This window comes from Phytophthora cinnamomi, assembly GCF_018691715.1.
Source record: "Phytophthora cinnamomi strain GKB4 chromosome Unknown Contig27, whole genome shotgun sequence".
NCBI classification, from domain to species: domain Eukaryota; phylum Oomycota; class Peronosporomycetes; order Peronosporales; family Peronosporaceae; genus Phytophthora; species Phytophthora cinnamomi.
In genome coordinates this window covers 1028096-1047849 of record NW_027150960.1, presented here as the reverse complement: position 1 = coordinate 1047849, position 19754 = coordinate 1028096, and the positions used below count along the sequence as shown (strand labels likewise).

Genomic DNA, 19754 nt, shown 5'->3' with positions numbered 1-19754 from the left:
GATTGGCGACATGACCGACAAAATAAGAGCAACTTCAACTTGGAGCATCCAATTGACAAGCTTAGCCGATAACAATGACCCACAATCTCACTGGCACAGCAACATGAGAACATAAGCCAACTCATTTGTTTATTGCGCTGCGTTTCCATTCATTGTGCAATGTGGGGGCCTACCCGGTGCCAGGATACATGTATAACTCAACAGCGCCCGACAGCCAGGCGCTCTGCTTGCGTGCTTCATGCACTGGAGCCGCTCAAGGTAGCCGCAGATCCCGCAAAACCATTGGCGGGACCGCTCCCAGGTCCGCCAACCGACCCGCCAAAGCCACCCACGCCGGAGCCGCCGCCCATACCACCAGCACCGCCGGTCGTCGTGCTCGTGGAGTCGGCCATGACGCCGCCGTCCGCCGTGAGCGTGCCCGCGGCCGTGATGGTCTGCGCGCGCGTCATGTCCACGCCGACGGAGATCCAGGCCAGCACACCGTCCGACACCGAGTCACCCAGCAACACGTACTCGAACACGGGGTCGAAGTCCTCGGCCGCCTCCTCCGACAGGATCGAGTCGTCGGCGTTCGTGGTGAGCTCCTGCGTGTTGGTGCTGTAGGGCGCCGTGAGCTCCACCTCGCTGATGAGGTCCTGGTCGAAGAAGAGCTGGCCCACGTGCGACGCGTAGCCGCCCGAGTACGTGTTGTTCTCCAGCAGCGTGCCGTTGTACGTGCCGATGATGTGGATGTGCGTGGCGCGCGACGTGTAGTGGCCCGGGAAGATGGACGTGTAGGACGCGACGCCGTCCTCGTCGGTGGGCGTGAGTCCGCGCAGGAAGGTCTTGTCGAGGTTGGTGGTGTCGGAGCTGTCGCCGTTGCCGCTGGCCACGATGCCCGAGTACACACCCGTGGCGTTGCAGTGCCAGAAGTCGAGGTACAGGCCCTCCACGGGCTCACACGTGTTCACGTCCACGATCTGGATCTCCGCGTACAGGTCGACGCCCTCCTGGTCCTCGCGGATGTCGGAGCGCACGGGCTCGCCGTTGACGTAGTACGGGCCCTGCGTGACCTCCGGCTCGAGGATGCACTTGACGTCGTCACCGAAGAGCTCGCTGGAGTTCGTGTCGGCGGTGAGACCCGTGAGGTTGGACTTGTGACTCGTGGCCAGCACGGTGTCGAGGTCGAGGCGGCGTTGGCGTTGGCGGCGCTCAGCACGGATGCTGTCGGCCTTGGCTGCGCGGCGAGCCACGGCGCGCTCCTGCAATCGGCGCGAGGCGTCCGAGTTGGCGCAGTCCTTGAGCGAGCGCTTGCCCTCGGCCATGAAGAGTCGGCGCTGCTGTAGGCGCTCGGGTGTGCGAGCGTGCGCAGGCTGGCCGCCGTGGGCGGAGGCAGCATCGGGTAGTGTGATGGCTGCGAGGGCAGCAGTGGCGGCGACGAGTGCAGCGGAGATGCGGACCATGGTAGAAGGGCTGGACAGGAAGGCCGGTTGGGTCGGTGGTTGGTGTTGCCGTGGGCTTGCAGGTGGTGGTGAAGTTGCTGCGCTGGTCGCGAAATTGGAAGTGGGGATGAGGTTAATGATCAAGCAGTGCAGTCGATGGTATCGGTTGCCCAGGTTTGAGCAATTTGCGTCGCTGGATGAATGTGGCTCACGTCATGTCCAGTACTTGTAGCCAAATCTCGAGGTTGCGGCATTTCTCTGGTCGTGGCAGCGCAAGTGCACGACACATCGCGCCAGTCGAGGCGAGCCCACTCTTTGTGTGTTTGTATTGGAGAAATTAATGACGTGGTGCCTGGTTGAGTGCATTCAACGATATGTCAGGAAGCCCAAACTTGGTCAATTCGGCCCGGTGGTCTGCAGCACGAGGGCAAATCCTGAGAAACATCCAGTCACGCGAGCTCGTTTATAGAGGCCGGACTGGGGAGGGCCGTCCACACGCTGGTTTAACATGACCTGCACTAGGATTTATGCAACAAGGCAACGGCTGGATCTCACTGCAAGTCGGAGCGGTCCAGACCAGACAACCCTGTGTCCAACCCGCATAGTAAAGTCCCGGTGATCCAGCCACTCCCGTCGAATGCTCAACGTACGTAGGCTAAGGAGACCGAGTCAGGGCGGTAACTAGTACATGTAAGATCAGACGGCCACCACCACCGTCACGTGCGCGCGAGTCATGAGTTGGTGCATGAGTTGAGACTGGATCAAGCGAGCAAGTCCCGGGCGTCCAGCGCGCAGTCGTCGTAGCTGAAGGTGCCTGCCTCCCCTTGACTATTTGCGACACAATCTAGCAACACACAACGAAATACTGTTCGATGATACCCAGTTGGCTAAGATTTGAAAAGAGTCATCGGAGTCGCGTCATGGTCAGCTGGGTCGGTTTTCGGGAGCTCAACTTTGCGCGTAGGACTCACCAATTCACGACTACGGTCCATGTTGACTCAAAGGAGCCCAGACGTATGAGAATTTTCAAGCTCTGACTTGGCTACTTGCACCCTGTTGATAAGTTGCGCAGTGTGCACACGGCTCGGGTATCAAACTCAATTTCGCCAGCATTGGGAATTTGACATTATAGTTGTTGAGCAACATAGACTCGACCTGAGTTGGAGGCTCCCGTGCATCACCAAGGAGATTGGTCGAAATTCCCTCCATTGCCAACGCGACGGTCTCCACATCGTCGGAGTCTCATCTCAACAAATCAACCACCGAACCGAGATCGCGAGCAAATCGCGACACCCACCATCTGATCGTTATCAATTACCTGGTAAATGCGTCAATGGCGAGCGTCTGCGATTGGCGAGATGTGTCGAGCATATCGGACAATAGCGTAGACAGACCTTAGCCGTTTTTGTAGCCTTCACAACTACGCTATGCCAGAATGGGATCACACCAATCTGCGTCATTCATCTGCACCAGCTTGAATCTCAGTGAATCCTTGCGTTGGAAAGCCACATCGAGCTCAACCCGCAATACGACCGTAGCGCACAAGGGATCCTGGTACTTCCTCGGTCGTGCTCGTGCTGGTGGTCCAGCGAAACGCGGCAACGAACACGACCATTATATTCATTTCCGATTTTGCGACCAGTGTAACAACTCCAGCAGCACCTCCCGACAACACCAAACACCAACCACCGACCCAACCGGCCTTCCTGTCCAGCCCTTCTACCATGGTCCGCATCTCCGCTGCACTCGTCGCCGCCACTGCTGCCCTCGCAGCCATCACACTACCCGACGCTGCCTCCGCCCACGGCGGCCAGCCTGCGCACGCTCGCACACCCGAGCGCCTACAGCAGCGCCGACTCTTCATGGCCGAGGGCAAGCGCTCGCTCAAGGACTGCGCCAACTCGGACGCCTCGCGCCGATTGCAGGAGCGCGCCGTGGCTCGCCGCGCAGCCAAGGCCGACAGCATCCGTGCTGAGCGCCGCCAACGCCAACGCCGCCTCGACCTCGACACCGTGCTGGCCACGAGTCACAAGTCCAACCTCACGGGTCTCACCGCCGACACGAACTCCAGCGAGCTCTTCGGCGACGACGTCAAGTGCATCCTCGAGCCGGAGGTCACGCAGGGCCCGTACTACGTCAACGGCGAGCTCGTGCGCTCCGACATCCGCGAGGACCAGGAGGGCGTCGACCTGTACGCGGAGATCCAGATCGTGGACGTGAACACGTGTGAGCCCGTGGAGGGCCTGTACCTCGACTTCTGGCACTGCAACGCCACGGGTGTGTACTCGGGCATCGTGGCCAGCGGCAACGGCGACAGCTCCGACACCACCAACCTCGACAAGACCTTCCTGCGCGGACTCACGCCCACCGACGAGGACGGCGTCGCGTCCTACACGTCCATCTTCCCGGGCCACTACACGTCGCGCGCCACGCACATCCACATCATCGGCACGTACAACGGCACGCTGCTGGAGAACAACACGTACTCGGGCGGCTACGCGTCGCACGTGGGCCAGCTCTTCTTCGACCAGGACCTCATCAGCGAGGTGGAGCTCACGGCGCCCTACAGCACCAACACGCAGGAGCTCACCACGAACGCCGACGACTCGATCCTGTCGGAGGAGGCGGCCGAGGACTTCGACCCCGTGTTCGAGTACGTGTTGCTGGGTGACTCGGTGTCGGACGGTGTGCTGGCCTGGATCTCCGTCGGCGTGGACATGACGCGCGCGCAGACCATCACGGCCGCGGGCACGCTCACGGCGGACGGCGGCGTCATGGCCGACTCCACGAGCACGACGACCGGCGGTGCTGGTGGTATGGGCGGCGGCTCCGGCGTGGGTGGCTTTGGCGGGTCGGTTGGCGGACCTGGGAGCGGTCCCGCCAATGGTTTTGCGGGATCTGCGGCTACCTTGAGCGGCTCCAGTGCATGAAGCACGCAAGCAGAGCGCCTGGCTGTCGGGCGCTGTTGAGTTATACATGTATCCTGGTACCGGGTAGGCCCCCACATTGCACAATGAATGGAAACGCAGCGCAATAAACAAATGAGTTGGCTTATGTTCTCATGTTGCTGTGCCAGTGAGATTGTGGGTCATTGTTATCGGCTAAGCTTGTCAATTGGATGCTCCAAGTTGAAGTTGCTCTTATTTTGTCGGTCATGTCGCCAATCACCTTGACACCTTTACGTTTGTATGCCGCAAGTTGAAGCTGCTCTTATTTACGACAATAGACTCAACAGTAGCAGAGCAACAGTTTGCTCAGCAAGCATCGACTGTTGCAACACGCATTAGCTTTCGGCTGCCATACGCGTGAGGAAAACAACTGCGGCTGTTGACCCGCTACAGATACCTACTAAGGAACCGTGACGACGACAGGAGCATGGACAATGACCATGATGTGACGGAAGGACGGTCACTCACGCGACACTTCGTGAAGATGAGTGTATTTATTCCATACATCTCGTACACAGCTTCAGAAAGCCAGCTATGCACTACTATACTACAACTAACATTACTACCACCGCCACTCCTACATAACCCATTAAACTTGCTTACACATCGGACGTCTGGGCCGGCGACGCCTCCGACTCCGCCTTTGCGTCTATCTTCGAGGTCGGCACCGTACTCGGCGAGGACTTGTGGCCTTCCGCACTGCCATCTGCAGCCTCAGACGAGTAGGCGGGGTTGGTGTTGTCGGTGCCGGTGGAGGCGGACTTGGGTGCGGATGGCAGACCCAGACCGCCCGTGATCCCCGAGAGGCTGTGTGTGATTTCCGACAGACCCTTGGTTGCGTCCACGCCACTGCTGCCCCCGATCGGAAGACCTGGTAGCGACGGTAATTTTCCGCCGTCGGCGAGGCCGCTTGTGATGGAGTCCAGGCCACCGCCGCCGTTGGTAAGGTGGTTGGTAATAGCACCTAGGCCCCCGTTGCTTAGTGATGACAGGGCGCCGCCACCAGAGAGTGCGCTCAGGTCCGTGGGGACGACGCTCTTGCCTCCTGTGGCGCCGTTGGTGAGCGCCGACAACGCACCCGGGCTAGACAAGCTTGACGGCAGCAACTTCGACAGACCTGCAACGCCGCCGGCGTTGCCCGACAGACTTTTGGCGAGCGGGTCAACGCCGGTTAGACCAGGAAGCGCCGCACCGGTGCTCATGTCTGCGCTGTGTCCTTGCAGCTGCTGGGGCGTCGTGGTGCTGGCGCCACCCGTCAGAGAGGAAAAGCCGATGGGCGAATCGTAGCCGGCTCGCAACAATTTTCGCTCGGACGAGGCGAGCACTGCGAGAGAGAGGAACACAAGCGTGGACAGTAGCTGCATTATTGACGCGTGGGTGGGAGATACTGCTGCGGGAGCTGGTAGTGGTGGAGTTGGTTGTTTGATGCGAGAGTGATTTGGAAATGAGATGATAGCCGAGGTTCTCCTGCCTTTTCACCACCAGCGTGGAGATTCGGGGCGCCAGTGAATAGGACTAAGGAATGTCGTGTGGTGCGCACAGCGAGTGATTGAGGAACAATGACTTTGCGCTGATAAGATTTGGTTCGTGTCTCCCTCCACAAGTGGACAGGACCCCTCCGGTACGAATCGTTCTACAGTCTCAGTGGTTGGGTAGCTGTCGTCTCAGTGCGACCGTGCACATGCTGGGTATGTGTCCCCGCCCATGGGTGCCAAATGGACTCGCCGTATGGTTCTAGGCGCCGCGCAAAAACCATGAGGAAACAAACTCCTGAGTTGAGTCGATTGCCCTGGCGGTTGTGTCCTCAAACGAAGTCAGTCATACAAGCTAAAAACACGAATCTTGTGCCAAAAGGTATTACATGTAGCGACGGGTGGCACGATCTGTAAACTCAGATGCGGCATCGGAGACACCTACGATGCCTTCCTCTTTACTTCATTTTGTGTGCTCCAGTAAACCTAGTTTCTTACCTATGCTCGACTACGGAGAAGCAAGAGATTGTGAACGTTCTTGTGCATGTATTTCCGCGATGCTGGCGCGAAACCAACAACGGCCGATCTAATTAGGAGCCACACGAGAAGGACTCCATCGGCACAGCTGCAACACTCCTTATCCACGATCGATACAACCCGCATCTGGGGTCAAACCGCATGGGGATCAACTGCCCACACTGCCGGCAACGGTGTTAATGCCCATGGTGTGCGTTGGCGCTCCTTTCGATACTACCGCCTGCAAAACTCGACAGAATGCTTACTCAACCACCATACCCAAAGTTACGAACTCGTGCCAGACGGGGGAGTTGGGGACTAGTATCACCTCCGCATTCATTTCCAAACCGCCCTTGCATCAAACAACCAACTCCACCACTACCAGCTCCCGCAGCAGTATCTCCCACCCACGCGTCAATAATGCAGCTACTGTCCACGCTTGTGTTCCTCTCTCTCGCAGTGCTCGCCTCGTCCGAGCGAAAATTGTTGCGAGCCGGCTACGATTCGCCCATCGGCTTTTCCACTCTGACGGGTGGCGCCAGCACCACGACGCCCCAGCAGCTGCAAGGACACAGCGCAGACATGAGCACCGGTGCGGCGCTTCCTGGTCTAACCGGCGTTGACCCGCTCGCCAAAAGTCTGTCGGGCAACGCCGGCGGCGTTGCAGGTCTGTCGAAGTTGCTGCCGTCAAGCTTGTCTAGCCCGGGTGCGTTGTCGGCGCTCACCAACGGCGCCACAGGAGGCAAGAGCGTCGTCCCCACGGACCTGAGCGCACTCTCTGGTGGCGGCGCCCTGTCATCACTAAGCAACGGGGGCCTAGGTGCTATTACCAACCACCTTACCAACGGCGGCGGTGGCCTGGACTCCATCACAAGCGGCCTCGCCGACGGCGGAAAATTACCGTCGCTACCAGGTCTTCCGATCGGGGGCAGCAGTGGCGTGGACGCAACCAAGGGTCTGTCGGAAATCACACACAGCCTCTCGGGGATCACGGGCGGTCTGGGTCTGCCATCCGCACCCAAGTCCGCCTCCACCGGCACCGACAACACCAACCCCGCCTACTCGTCTGAGGCTGCAGATGGCAGTGCGGAAGGCCACAAGTCCTCGCCGAGTACGGTGCCGACCTCGAAGATAGACGCAAAGGCGGAGTCGGAGGCGTCGCCGGCCCAGACGTCCGATGTGTAAGCAAGTTTAATGGGTTATGTAGGAGTGGCGGTGGTAGTAATGTTAGTTGTAGTATAGTAGTGCATAGCTGGCTTTCTGAAGCTGTGTACGAGATGTATGGAATAAATACACTCATCTTCACGAAGTGTCGCGTGAGTGACCGTCCTTCCGTCACATCATGGTCATTGTCCATGCTCCTGTCGTCGTCACGGTTCCTTAGTAGGTATCTGTAGCGGGTCAACAGCCGCAGTTGTTTTCCTCACGCGTATGGCAGCCGAAAGCTAATGCGTGTTGCAACAGTCGATGCTTGCTGAGCAAACTGTTGCTCTGCTACTGTTGAGTCTATTGTCGTAAATAAGAGCAGCTTCAACTTGCGGCATACAAACGTAAAGGTGTCAAGGTGATTGGCGACATGACCGACAAAATAAGAGCAACTTCAACTTGGAGCATCCAATTGACAAGCTTAGCCGATAACAATGACCCACAATCTCACTGGCACAGCAACATGAGAACATAAGCCAACTCATTTGTTTATTGCGCTGCGTTTCCATTCATTGTGCAATGTGGGGGCCTACCCGGTACCAGGATACATGTATAACTCAACAGCGCCCGACAGCCAGGCGCTCTGCTTGCGTGCTTCATGCACTGGAGCCGCTCAAGGTAGCCGCAGATCCCGCAAAACCATTGGCGGGACCGCTCCCAGGTCCGCCAACCGACCCGCCAAAGCCACCCACGCCGGAGCCGCCGCCCATACCACCAGCACCGCCGGTCGTCGTGCTCGTGGAGTCGGCCATGACGCCGCCGTCCGCCGTGAGCGTGCCCGCGGCCGTGATGGTCTGCGCGCGCGTCATGTCCACGCCGACGGAGATCCAGGCCAGCACACCGTCCGACACCGAGTCACCCAGCAACACGTACTCGAACACGGGGTCGAAGTCCTCGGCCGCCTCCTCCGACAGGATCGAGTCGTCGGCGTTCGTGGTGAGCTCCTGCGTGTTGGTGCTGTAGGGCGCCGTGAGCTCCACCTCGCTGATGAGGTCCTGGTCGAAGAAGAGCTGGCCCACGTGCGACGCGTAGCCGCCCGAGTACGTGTTGTTCTCCAGCAGCGTGCCGTTGTACGTGCCGATGATGTGGATGTGCGTGGCGCGCGACGTGTAGTGGCCCGGGAAGATGGACGTGTAGGACGCGACGCCGTCCTCGTCGGTGGGCGTGAGTCCGCGCAGGAAGGTCTTGTCGAGGTTGGTGGTGTCGGAGCTGTCGCCGTTGCCGCTGGCCACGATGCCCGAGTACACACCCGTGGCGTTGCAGTGCCAGAAGTCGAGGTACAGGCCCTCCACGGGCTCACACGTGTTCACGTCCACGATCTGGATCTCCGCGTACAGGTCGACGCCCTCCTGGTCCTCGCGGATGTCGGAGCGCACGAGCTCGCCGTTGACGTAGTACGGGCCCTGCGTGACCTCCGGCTCGAGGATGCACTTGACGTCGTCGCCGAAGAGCTCGCTGGAGTTCGTGTCGGCGGTGAGACCCGTGAGGTTGGACTTGTGACTCGTGGCCAGCACGGTGTCGAGGTCGAGGCGGCGTTGGCGTTGGCGGCGCTCAGCACGGATGCTGTCGGCCTTGGCTGCGCGGCGAGCCACGGCGCGCTCCTGCAATCGGCGCGAGGCGTCCGAGTTGGCGCAGTCCTTGAGCGAGCGCTTGCCCTCGGCCATGAAGAGTCGGCGCTGCTGTAGGCGCTCGGGTGTGCGAGCGTGCGCAGGCTGGCCGCCGTGGGCGGAGGCAGCGTCGGGTAGTGTGATGGCTGCGAGGGCAGCAGTGGCGGCGACGAGTGCAGCGGAGATGCGGACCATGGTAGAAGGGCTGGACAGGAAGGCCGGTTGGGTCGGTGGTTGGTGTTTGGTGTTGTCGGGAGGTGCTGCTGGAGTTGTTACACTGGTCGCAAAATCGGAAATGAATATAATGGTCGTGTTCGTTGCCGCGTTTCGCTGGACCACCAGCACGAGCACGACCGAGGAAGTACCAGGATCCCTTGTGCGCTACGGTCGTATTGCGGGTTGAGCTCGATGTGGCTTTCCAACGCAAGGATTCACTGAGATTCAAGCTGGTGCAGATGAATGACGCAGATTGGTGTGATCCCATTCTGGCATAGCGTAGTTGTGAAGGCTACAAAAACGGCTAAGGTCTGTCTACGCTATTGTCCGATATGCTCGACACATCTCGCCAATCGCAGACGCTCGCCATTGACGCATTTACCAGGTAATTGATAACGATCAGATGGTGGGTGTCGCGATTTGCTCGCGATCTCGGTTCGGTGGTTGATTTGTTGAGATGAGACTCCGACGATGTGGAGACCGTCGCGTTGGCAATGGAGGGAATTTCGACCAATCTCCTTGGTGATGCACGGGAGCCTCCAACTCAGGTCGAGTCTATGTTGCTCAACAACTATAATGTCAAATTCCCAATGCTGGCGAAATTGAGTTTGATACCCGAGCCGTGTGCACACTGCGCAACTTATCAACAGGGTGCAAGTAGCCAAGTCAGAGCTTGAAAATTCTCATACGTCTGGGCTCCTTTGAGTCAACATGGACCGTAGTCGTGAATTGGTGAGTCCTACGCGCAAAGTTGAGCTCCCGAAAACCGACCCAGCTGACCATGACGCGACTCCGATGACTCTTTTCAAATCTTAGCCAACTGGGTATCATCGAACAGTATTTCGTTGTGTGTTGCTAGATTGTGTCGCAAATAGTCAAGGGGAGGCAGGCACCTTCAGCTACGACGACTGCGCGCTGGACGCCCGGGACTTGCTCGCTTGATCCAGTCTCAACTCATGCACCAACTCATGACTCGCGCGCACGTGACGGTGGTGGTGGCCGTCTGATCTTACATGTACTAGTTACCGCCCTGACTCGGTCTCCTTAGCCTACGTACGTTGAGCATTCGACGGGAGTGGCTGGATCACCGGGACTTTACTATGCGGGTTGGACACAGGGTTGTCTGGTCTGGACCGCTCCGACTTGCAGTGAGATCCAGCCGTTGCCTTGTTGCATAAATCCTAGTGCAGGTCATGTTAAACCAGCGTGTGGACGGCCCTCCCCAGTCCGGCCTCTATAAACGAGCTCGCGTGACTGGATGTTTCTCAGGATTTGCCCTCGTGCTGCAGACCACCGGGCCGAATTGACCAAGTTTGGGCTTCCTGACATATCGTTGAATGCACTCAACCAGGCACCACGTCATTAATTTCTCCAATACAAACACACAAAGAGTGGGCTCGCCTCGACTGGCGCGATGTGTCGTGCACTTGCGCTGCCACGACCAGAGAAATGCCGCAACCTCGAGATTTGGCTACAAGTACTGGACATGACGTGAGCCACATTCATCCAGCGACGCAAATTGCTCAAACCTGGGCAACCGATACCATCGACTGCACTGCTTGATCATTAACCTCATCCCCACTTCCAATTTCGCGACCAGCGCAGCAACTTCACCACCACCTGCAAGCCCACGGCAACACCAACCACCGACCCAACTGGCCTTCCTGTCCAGCCCTTCTACCATGGTCCGCATCTCCGCTGCACTCGTCGCCGCCACTGCTGCCCTCGCAGCCATCACACTACCCGACGCTGCCTCCGCCCACGGCGGCCAGCCTGCGCACGCTCGCACACCCGAGCGCCTACAGCAGCGCCGACTCTTCATGGCCGAGGGCAAGCGCTCGCTCAAGGACTGCGCCAACTCGGACGCCTCGCGCCGATTGCAGGAGCGCGCCGTGGCTCGCCGCGCAGCCAAGGCCGACAGCATCCGTGCTGAGCGCCGCCAACGCCAACGCCGCCTCGACCTCGACACCGTGCTGGCCACGAGTCACAAGTCCAACCTCACGGGTCTCACCGCCGACACGAACTCCAGCGAGCTCTTCGGCGACGACGTCAAGTGCATCCTCGAGCCGGAGGTCACGCAGGGCCCGTACTACGTCAACGGCGAGCTCGTGCGCTCCGACATCCGCGAGGACCAGGAGGGCGTCGACCTGTACGCGGAGATCCAGATCGTGGACGTGAACACGTGTGAGCCCGTGGAGGGCCTGTACCTCGACTTCTGGCACTGCAACGCCACGGGTGTGTACTCGGGCATCGTGGCCAGCGGCAACGGCGACAGCTCCGACACCACCAACCTCGACAAGACCTTCCTGCGCGGACTCACGCCCACCGACGAGGACGGCGTCGCGTCCTACACGTCCATCTTCCCGGGCCACTACACGTCGCGCGCCACGCACATCCACATCATCGGCACGTACAACGGCACGCTGCTGGAGAACAACACGTACTCGGGCGGCTACGCGTCGCACGTGGGCCAGCTCTTCTTCGACCAGGACCTCATCAGCGAGGTGGAGCTCACGGCGCCCTACAGCACCAACACGCAGGAGCTCACCACGAACGCCGACGACTCGATCCTGTCGGAGGAGGCGGCCGAGGACTTCGACCCCGTGTTCGAGTACGTGTTGCTGGGTGACTCGGTGTCGGACGGTGTGCTGGCCTGGATCTCCGTCGGCGTGGACATGACGCGCGCGCAGACCATCACGGCCGCGGGCACGCTCACGGCGGACGGCGGCGTCATGGCCGACTCCACGAGCACGACGACCGGCGGTGCTGGTGGTATGGGCGGCGGCTCCGGCGTGGGTGGCTTTGGCGGGTCGGTTGGCGGACCTGGGAGCGGTCCCGCCAATGGTTTTGCGGGATCTGCGGCTACCTTGAGCGGCTCCAGTGCATGAAGCACGCAAGCAGAGCGCCTGGCTGTCGGGCGCTGTTGAGTTATACATGTATCCTGGTACCGGGTAGGCCCCCACATTGCACAATGAATGGAAACGCAGCGCAATAAACAAATGAGTTGGCTTATGTTCTCATGTTGCTGTGCCAGTGAGATTGTGGGTCATTGTTATCGGCTAAGCTTGTCAATTGGATGCTCCAAGTTGAAGTTGCTCTTATTTTGTCGGTCATGTCGCCAATCACCTTGACACCTTTACGTTTGTATGCCGCAAGTTGAAGCTGCTCTTATTTACGACAATAGACTCAACAGTAGCAGAGCAACAGTTTGCTCAGCAAGCATCGACTGTTGCAACACGCATTAGCTTTCGGCTGCCATACGCGTGAGGAAAACAACTGCGGCTGTTGACCCGCTACAGATACCTACTAAGGAACCGTGACGACGACAGGAGCATGGACAATGACCATGATGTGACGGAAGGACGGTCACTCACGCGACACTTCGTGAAGATGAGTGTATTTATTCCATACATCTCGTACACAGCTTCAGAAAGCCAGCTATGCACTACTATACTACAACTAACATTACTACCACCGCCACTCCTACATAACCCATTAAACTTGCTTACACATCGGACGTCTGGGCCGGCGACGCCTCCGACTCCGCCTTTGCGTCTATCTTCGAGGTCGGCACCGTACTCGGCGAGGACTTGTGGCCTTCCGCACTGCCATCTGCAGCCTCAGACGAGTAGGCGGGGTTGGTGTTGTCGGTGCCGGTGGAGGCGGACTTGGGTGCGGATGGCAGACCCAGACCGCCCGTGATCCCCGAGAGGCTGTGTGTGATTTCCGACAGACCCTTGGTTGCGTCCACGCCACTGCTGCCCCCGATCGGAAGACCTGGTAGCGACGGTAATTTTCCGCCGTCGGCGAGGCCGCTTGTGATGGAGTCCAGGCCACCGCCGCCGTTGGTAAGGTGGTTGGTAATAGCACCTAGGCCCCCGTTGCTTAGTGATGACAGGGCGCCGCCACCAGAGAGTGCGCTCAGGTCCGTGGGGACGACGCTCTTGCCTCCTGTGGCGCCGTTGGTGAGCGCTGACAACGCACCCGGGCTAGACAAGCTTGACGGCAGCAACTTCGACAGACCTGCAACGCCGCCGGCGTTGCCCGACAGACTTTTGGCGAGCGAGTCAACGCCGGTTAGACCAGGAAGCGCCGCACCGGTGCTCATGTCTGCGCTGTGTCCTTGCAGCTGCTGGGGCGTCGTGGTGCTGGCGCCACCCGTCAGAGTGGAAAAGCCGATGGGCGAATCGTAGCCGGCTCGCAGCAATTTTCGCTCGGACGAGGCGAGCACTGCGAGAGAGAGGAACACAAGCGTGGACAGTAGCTGCATTATTGACGCGTGGGTGGGAGATACTGCTGCGGGAGCTGGTAGTGGTGGAGTTGGTTGTTTGATGCGAGGGTGATTTGGAAATGAGATGATAGCCGAGGTTCTCCTGCCTTTTCACCACCAGCGTGGAGATTCGGGGCGCCAGTGAATAGGACTAAGGAATGTCGTGTGGTGCGCACAGCGAGTGATTGAGGAACAATGACTTTGCGCTGATAAGATTTGGTTCGTGTCTCCCTCCACAAGTGGACAGGACCCCTCCGGTACGAATCGTTCTACAGTCTCAGTGGTTGGGTAGCTGTCGTCTCAGTGCGACCGTGCACATGCTGGGTATGTGTCCCCGCCCATGGGTGCTAAATGGACTCGCCGCATGGTTCTAGGCGCCGCGCAAAAACCATGAGGAAACAAACTCCTGAGTTGAGTCGATTGCCCTGGCGGTTGTGTCCTCAAACGAAGTCAGTCATACAAGCTAAAAACACGAATCTTGTGCCAAAAGGTATTACATGTAGCGACGGGTGGCACGATCTGTAAACTCAGATGCGGCATCGGAGACACCTACGATGCCTTCCTCTTTACTTCATTTTGTGTGCTCCAGTAAACCTAGTTTCTTACCTATGCTCGACTACGGAGAAGCAAGAGGTTGGGAACGTTCTTGTGCATGTATTTCCGCGATGCTGGCGCGAAACCAACAACGGCCGATCTAATTAGGAGCCACACGAGAAGGACTCCATCGGCACAGCTGCAACACTCCTTATCCACGATCGATACAACCCGCATCTGGGGTCAAACCGCATGGGGATCAACTGCCCACACTACCGGCAACGGTGTTAATGCTCATTGTGAGCGTTGGCGCTCCTTTCGATACTACCGCCTGCCAAACTCGACAGAATGCTTACTCAACCTCCATACCCAAAGTTACGAACTCGTGCCAGACGGGGAGTTGGGGACTAGTATCACCTCCGCATTCATTTCCAAACCGCCCTTGCATCAAACAACCAACTCCACCACTACCAGCTCCCGCAGCAGTATCTCCCACCCACGCGTCAATAATGCAGCTACTGTCCACGCTTGTGTTCCTCTCTCTCGCAGTGCTCGCCTCGTCCGAGCGAAAATTGCTGCGAGCCGGCTACGATTCGCCCATCGGCTTTTCCACTCTGACGGGTGGCACCAGCACCACGACGCCCCAGCAGCTGCAAGGACACAGCGCAGACACGAGCACCGGTGCGGCGCTTCCTGGTCTAACCGGCGTTGACTCGCTCGCCAAAAGTCTGTCGGGCAACGCCGGCGGCGTTGCAGGTCTGTCGAAGTTGCTGCCGTCAAGCTTGTCTAGCCCGGGTGCGTTGTCAGCGCTCACCAACGGCGCCACAGGAGGCAAGAGCGTCGTCCCCACGGACCTGAGCGCACTCTCTGGTGGCGGCGCCCTGTCATCACTAAGCAACGGGGGCCTAGGTGCTATTACCAACCACCTTACCAACGGCGGCGGTGGCCTGGACTCCATCACAAGCGGCCTCGCCGACGGCGGAAAATTACCGTCGCTACCAGGTCTTCCGATCGGGGGCAGCAGTGGCGTGGACGCAACCAAGGGTCTGTCGGAAATCACACACAGCCTCTCGGGGATCACGGGCGGTCTGGGTCTGCCATCCGCACCCAAGTCCGCCTCCACCGGCACCGACAACACCAACCCCGCCTACTCGTCTGAGGCTGCAGATGGCAGTGCGGAAGGCCACAAGTCCTCGCCGAGTACGGTGCCGACCTCGAAGATAGACGCAAAGGCGGAGTCGGAGGCGTCGCCGGCCCAGACGTCCGATGTGTAAGCAAGTTTAATGGGTTATGTAGGAGTGGCGGTGGTAGTAATGTTAGTTGTAGTATAGTAGTGCATAGCTGGCTTTCTGAAGCTGTGTACGAGATGTATGGAATAAATACACTCATCTTCACGAAGTGTCGCGTGAGTGACCGTCCTTCCGTCACATCATGGTCATTGTCCATGCTCCTGTCGTCGTCACGGTTCCTTAGTAGGTATCTGTAGCGGGTCAACAGCCGCAGTTGTTTTCCTCACGCGTATGGCAGCCGAAAGCTAATGCGTGTTGCAACAGTCGATGCTTGCTGAGCAAACTGTTGCTCTGCTACTGTTGAGTCTATTGTCGTTAATAAGAGCAGCTTCAACTTGCGGCATACAAACGTAAAGGTGTCAAGGTGATTGGCGACATGACCGACAAAATAAGAGCAACTTCAACTTGGAGCATCCAATTGACAAGCTTAGCCGATAACAATGACCCACAATCTCACTGGCACAGCAACATGAGAACATAAGCCAACTCATTTGTTTATTGCGCTGCGTTTCCATTCATTGTGCAATGTGGGGGCCTACCCGGTACCAGGATACATGTATAACTCAACAGCGCCCGACAGCCAGGCGCTCTGCTTGCGTGCTTCATGCACTGGAGCCGCTCAAGGTAGCCGCAGATCCCGCAAAACCATTGGCGGGACCGCTCCCAGGTCCGCCAACCGACCCGCCAAAGCCACCCACGCCGGAGCCGCCGCCCATACCACCAGCACCGCCGGTCGTCGTGCTCGTGGAGTCGGCCATGACGCCGCCGTCCGCCGTGAGCGTGCCCGCGGCCGTGATGGTCTGCGCGCGCGTCATGTCCACACCGACGGAGCGCACGTGAAGACATGATTATGGCGTCACTGTTGCTCGACTGCCATGTATACTAAAATGCTAGACCAAGATGGTGCGAAACACACGTAGACAGCAAAGGATGGCACCCGCTTCGGTAGGAGACCCACTACATACACGTTCAACCACCGGGATTACAGCAACATTCATCAGTTCTTCTTTGACGTCAACTGCTAGCTGCGAACTAAGGCATTTTCATTCGCATCTCGCAAGGAAGTGATGGGGTTTCCTGGAAAACCGACGATGTTTGTGAGTCAGAGTCTATTGGCCGCGAGCAGCACGACACCTACGGCGTTGAAGTGTGATGGGGTGCCTACCGTATCGCTCTGCGGATGTGAAATCCGCGCATAGTCGAGTCGTATTGACATATTTGGCTGATCATGTGGGCAGGACGATTTGTTTAGGGGACACGTCGTCGCTCGAGCCTGAGATCTATCGCATCGATTCCTGAGCTATCTCGGCTGTTCGAAGCCTTCACTGCTACGTAGCTCGAGTCGCGTGATCCTATGGCAACTATCAAAGCACCGCCAATCTCTCTCGTGCTCTTCAACGGCGACCAAAGCTGAAGGCCCTGCACTATGACGTTCCTGAGCACAGGCCACACCCCTTTGACGAACCGAATCCTCACAACTACTGCGGTCATGACGCGCTTCCAGCTGGTTTAGCAGCACGCGCTGGACACCAAGCTACGGGCACGTCGATGGTTTTCCGTTCGCAACACGCTCCATCTCTCTCTCCTGGAGCTCTGCGATCCTAAACTAAGCTCACTTCCAATTTTACTTCCTCTCGTTCACAACTCGAACCACCACCAACCAAAAAATGAAGTTCTTTTTGACGCTTGCGCTCCTCGCTATCATTGCCCAGTGTACCGAAGGCCACCAAATGCTCCGCTCCGCTTCCATGAAGTCGGTCGACTTTTCCTCGCTGAGTGGGACGGGCTCCAACTCGGCTGGAGCCATGAAGCACAAACCGCGCGACGGATCGTGGGACGGCAAGAAGCCTGACGGTAGCTGGGGAGGTCACCACCCGCACCACCCTAAGGGATCCTTCGACGGCAAGATGCCCGACGGCAGCTGGGGCGGCCACTTTGGCGGACGTCACGGACCGCACCCCCCGAAGGGATCCTTTGACGGCAGCTTCGGCGGCCACCACAAGTGGGCTGGCTCGTTCGACGGCAGCTTCCCGGGTCCTGGCAAGTGGCACGGCTCGTTCGACGGCAGCTTCCCTGGACACGGCAAGCACGCGCCGTTCCCTGGGAAGGGCGGCAAAGGCAAGGGAAAGAAGCAGGCGGACGGCTCGGACGAGACGACTGAGCAGCAGACCACGGCGGGATCGGAGTAAGTGCCCCATGCTGGGGGCTCTTCGTTCCTGGAGCTGTACAATTGTGTTTAGTGATGCGTAGCTGTGCATGAACTCGATTCATTGCGGACAAACAAATACATTCCTGGCTTTACAGTGCGACCCCCCGTTTTCGCGGCTGCTGACCTCTAATAAACTGTTAGAAATAATACTCCGCACATTCGGAGGCACTCGGATGATAGCTTTTGGGATAGGACTGGATTGCGCAAGTGGCGTGCACATCTCCGTTTTCAAAGGTTTTCCCTGAATCAAGGGAGGGATGACACGTTCTCTGAGATTGACTTAAACTCGGGTGCATAGACCTTTTCATACCCCTGCTCTCATTAAACATTTCTGTGTCGTACAAATGTTGCGTCGCCCCTCCTGGTACACTACGCGACACTAACTCAGAAACACGAACTTTGTCTTAGCGCCAACATGGTATAAGACTGTGGATCTCTTCTCCGCAATGAAGTGCTGCTCTGAGGGCTTTAAAAGATCTCCGATGAACTATTCGCAACTGCTGGTGCCGCACAGGCTTCATTTATAAGGCCCGGATTAAGTATCAAATAGCAAATCATTTTAATGTCCATGGCATAGTTTATTACCCTCTCGTTTCTTTTATGGTCCACCCTCCGCGAAAACGGGGGGTCGCACTGTACATAGACTCTTCGCGTTTGTTCCGACCTCGAAGTGGAAAGGCTCGAAGGGAGGGCCACATAGGTTCACGATACGACAATGAATGTGAAATCCGCCGCAGTATCAACCAATCATTTTGGTGTTTCTGTGAAGCTTGTGTTTAAACGCGCACTTACTATGTAATCTGTGCGCGTTTCGTGTACATTGTTTAGTTTTACCCATACTAAGAACTTATGTCGAGCAATCACAAAACACTCGAAATCAGCGTTAACTGTGGCGTCGTTGTCCATAACGACTGGCGCCATCTTCGCGAGATTCTTCTCATTTTATGGCGCATCCACATAGCCATTGTGTTCCACGCGCTATGGCGTCTCCGGAACGATATCTATTTCCACGGTGCGTGCGATCAGCCCAAGCATTCCCCGTTTGAGCTGCTCGGTTCGGCAACACTATTATACCAGCACCTCTATCGCCGATCAACCGAGTTCAACCTTGATAGTGACGAGATCAGGACAGTTTTGGGTCGCTTGGGGTTTCCTGAACCTGTTGATGACGACGTTCAACTCGCAGTTACGCGTGTATGGATACCTCAGCCTTAGTTTGATTTAGTTTCGCTTAGTCAGCACTACAACAAGTATGCCTCCCAGTTAATCAACTTCATTATTCTGTGGTGTCGTTGTCTGTATTCTTGTCACAAGAACACAGACAACAAGAATCTTCTGCAGGTAGAACACTTGCTCTTCTACTGCATGCAGTTGGCTTTCGCGAGAGGGGAACATACCAGGAGTGGGCTGAGGAAAGAGCACGAGCAAGTCCGTTGAATAGAGCGGCAACCGGGGCGTTAAAGCATCGCCAACCGGATGGATATTAGAGTCCAGTTCCTCGCAGGTTCCAGTAACACAATACACCACACCTATAATACTAAGATAGACGCCAAGCCGTAGTCGGAGGCGTCGCCAGCCCAGACGATATGTAAGCAAGTTTAATGGATTATGTAGGAGTGGCGGTGATAGTAATGTTAGTTGTATCTACTACTGTTGAGTCTATAGTCGTAAATAAGAGCAGCTTCAACTTGCGGCATACAAAAGTGAAGGTGTCCAGGTGATTGGCGACATTACCGACAAAATAAGAGCAACTTCAACTTGAAGCATCCAATCGACAAGCTTAGCCCGACAACAATGTTGGAACTGGCAAAGCAGAAGCCAGCCGGTCTCGCAGAAACAGCCGCCAGATGGCTGCCGAGTTGATGAGACGCGCGGTGAGAAGATGATTAGACGCCACTCGACGACGGAATTGCGTGGCGTCGACACTGGATCGATGCCAAGGTAAGTGATGACTGGCAGTAGGAGAAAACGGTGACGTAGAACAACTCGTGTGTGTGTCCGTGATTGCCAGCTGAGCAAGCGAACGAAGCGAGCAAGATCAAGGAGCTGGGCGGCATCCGCGGAAC

General features: G+C 57.6%; 9 protein-coding genes across 13 annotated transcripts; 5 read left to right on the top strand and 4 right to left on the bottom strand.

Moving 5' to 3' along the window:
* Positions 1–236: 236 nt before the first annotated feature.
* Positions 237–1442, bottom strand: IUM83_04096 (LYR motif containing protein 1; the record flags this gene model as incomplete). Of its 2 annotated transcripts, none has more annotated exons than XM_067928141.1 (1): positions 237–1442. In XM_067928141.1, the coding sequence occupies one exon, from the start codon at positions 1440–1442 to the stop codon at positions 237–239; it is 1206 nt and encodes a 401-aa protein (XP_067793956.1). The 2 variants fall into 2 exon arrangements, with proteins under 2 accessions (XP_067793956.1, XP_067793957.1); XM_067928142.1 differs by having other exon boundaries at positions 237–1304.
* A 1703-nt stretch (positions 1443–3145) lies between these two features.
* IUM83_04095 (LYR motif containing protein 1) lies at positions 3146–4351 on the top strand (the record flags this gene model as incomplete). Of its 2 annotated transcripts, none has more annotated exons than XM_067928140.1 (1): positions 3146–4351. In XM_067928140.1, the coding sequence occupies one exon, from the start codon at positions 3146–3148 to the stop codon at positions 4349–4351; it is 1206 nt and encodes a 401-aa protein (XP_067793950.1). The 2 variants fall into 2 exon arrangements, with proteins under 2 accessions (XP_067793950.1, XP_067793949.1); XM_067928139.1 differs by having other exon boundaries at positions 3284–4351.
* A 617-nt stretch (positions 4352–4968) lies between these two features.
* On the bottom strand, positions 4969–5733 carry IUM83_04094 (Glutathionyl-hydroquinone reductase YqjG; the record flags this gene model as incomplete). The annotated part of the gene is made up of 1 exon (XM_067928138.1): positions 4969–5733. One exon carries the CDS (start codon positions 5731–5733, stop codon positions 4969–4971), a length of 765 nt encoding a protein of 254 aa, XP_067793951.1.
* A 1044-nt stretch (positions 5734–6777) lies between these two features.
* Positions 6778–7542, top strand: IUM83_04093 (Glutathionyl-hydroquinone reductase YqjG; the record flags this gene model as incomplete). The annotated part of the gene is made up of 1 exon (XM_067928137.1): positions 6778–7542. One exon carries the CDS (start codon positions 6778–6780, stop codon positions 7540–7542), a length of 765 nt encoding a protein of 254 aa, XP_067793946.1.
* Positions 7543–8159: 617 nt separating this feature from the next.
* Positions 8160–9365, bottom strand: IUM83_04092 (LYR motif containing protein 1; the record flags this gene model as incomplete). 2 transcript variants are annotated; one of them, XM_067928135.1, is made up of 1 exon in its annotated part: positions 8160–9365. In XM_067928135.1, the coding sequence occupies one exon, from the start codon at positions 9363–9365 to the stop codon at positions 8160–8162; it is 1206 nt and encodes a 401-aa protein (XP_067793947.1). The 2 variants fall into 2 exon arrangements, with proteins under 2 accessions (XP_067793947.1, XP_067793948.1); XM_067928136.1 differs by having other exon boundaries at positions 8160–9227.
* A 1703-nt stretch (positions 9366–11068) lies between these two features.
* On the top strand, positions 11069–12274 carry IUM83_04091 (LYR motif containing protein 1; the record flags this gene model as incomplete). Of its 2 annotated transcripts, none has more annotated exons than XM_067928134.1 (1): positions 11069–12274. In XM_067928134.1, the coding sequence occupies one exon, from the start codon at positions 11069–11071 to the stop codon at positions 12272–12274; it is 1206 nt and encodes a 401-aa protein (XP_067793945.1). The 2 variants fall into 2 exon arrangements, with proteins under 2 accessions (XP_067793945.1, XP_067793944.1); XM_067928133.1 differs by having other exon boundaries at positions 11207–12274.
* Positions 12275–12891: 617 nt separating this feature from the next.
* IUM83_04090 (Glutathionyl-hydroquinone reductase YqjG) lies at positions 12892–13656 on the bottom strand (the record flags this gene model as incomplete). The annotated part of the gene is made up of 1 exon (XM_067928132.1): positions 12892–13656. One exon carries the CDS (start codon positions 13654–13656, stop codon positions 12892–12894), a length of 765 nt encoding a protein of 254 aa, XP_067793796.1.
* A 1043-nt stretch (positions 13657–14699) lies between these two features.
* IUM83_04089 (Glutathionyl-hydroquinone reductase YqjG) lies at positions 14700–15464 on the top strand (the record flags this gene model as incomplete). Its single annotated transcript, XM_067928131.1, has 1 exon — positions 14700–15464. One exon carries the CDS (start codon positions 14700–14702, stop codon positions 15462–15464), a length of 765 nt encoding a protein of 254 aa, XP_067793761.1.
* A 1763-nt stretch (positions 15465–17227) lies between these two features.
* Positions 17228–17668, top strand: IUM83_04088 (uncharacterized protein; the record flags this gene model as incomplete). The annotated part of the gene is made up of 1 exon (XM_067928130.1): positions 17228–17668. One exon carries the CDS (start codon positions 17228–17230, stop codon positions 17666–17668), a length of 441 nt encoding a protein of 146 aa, XP_067793760.1.
* Between the last annotated feature and the right edge of the window lie 2086 nt (positions 17669–19754).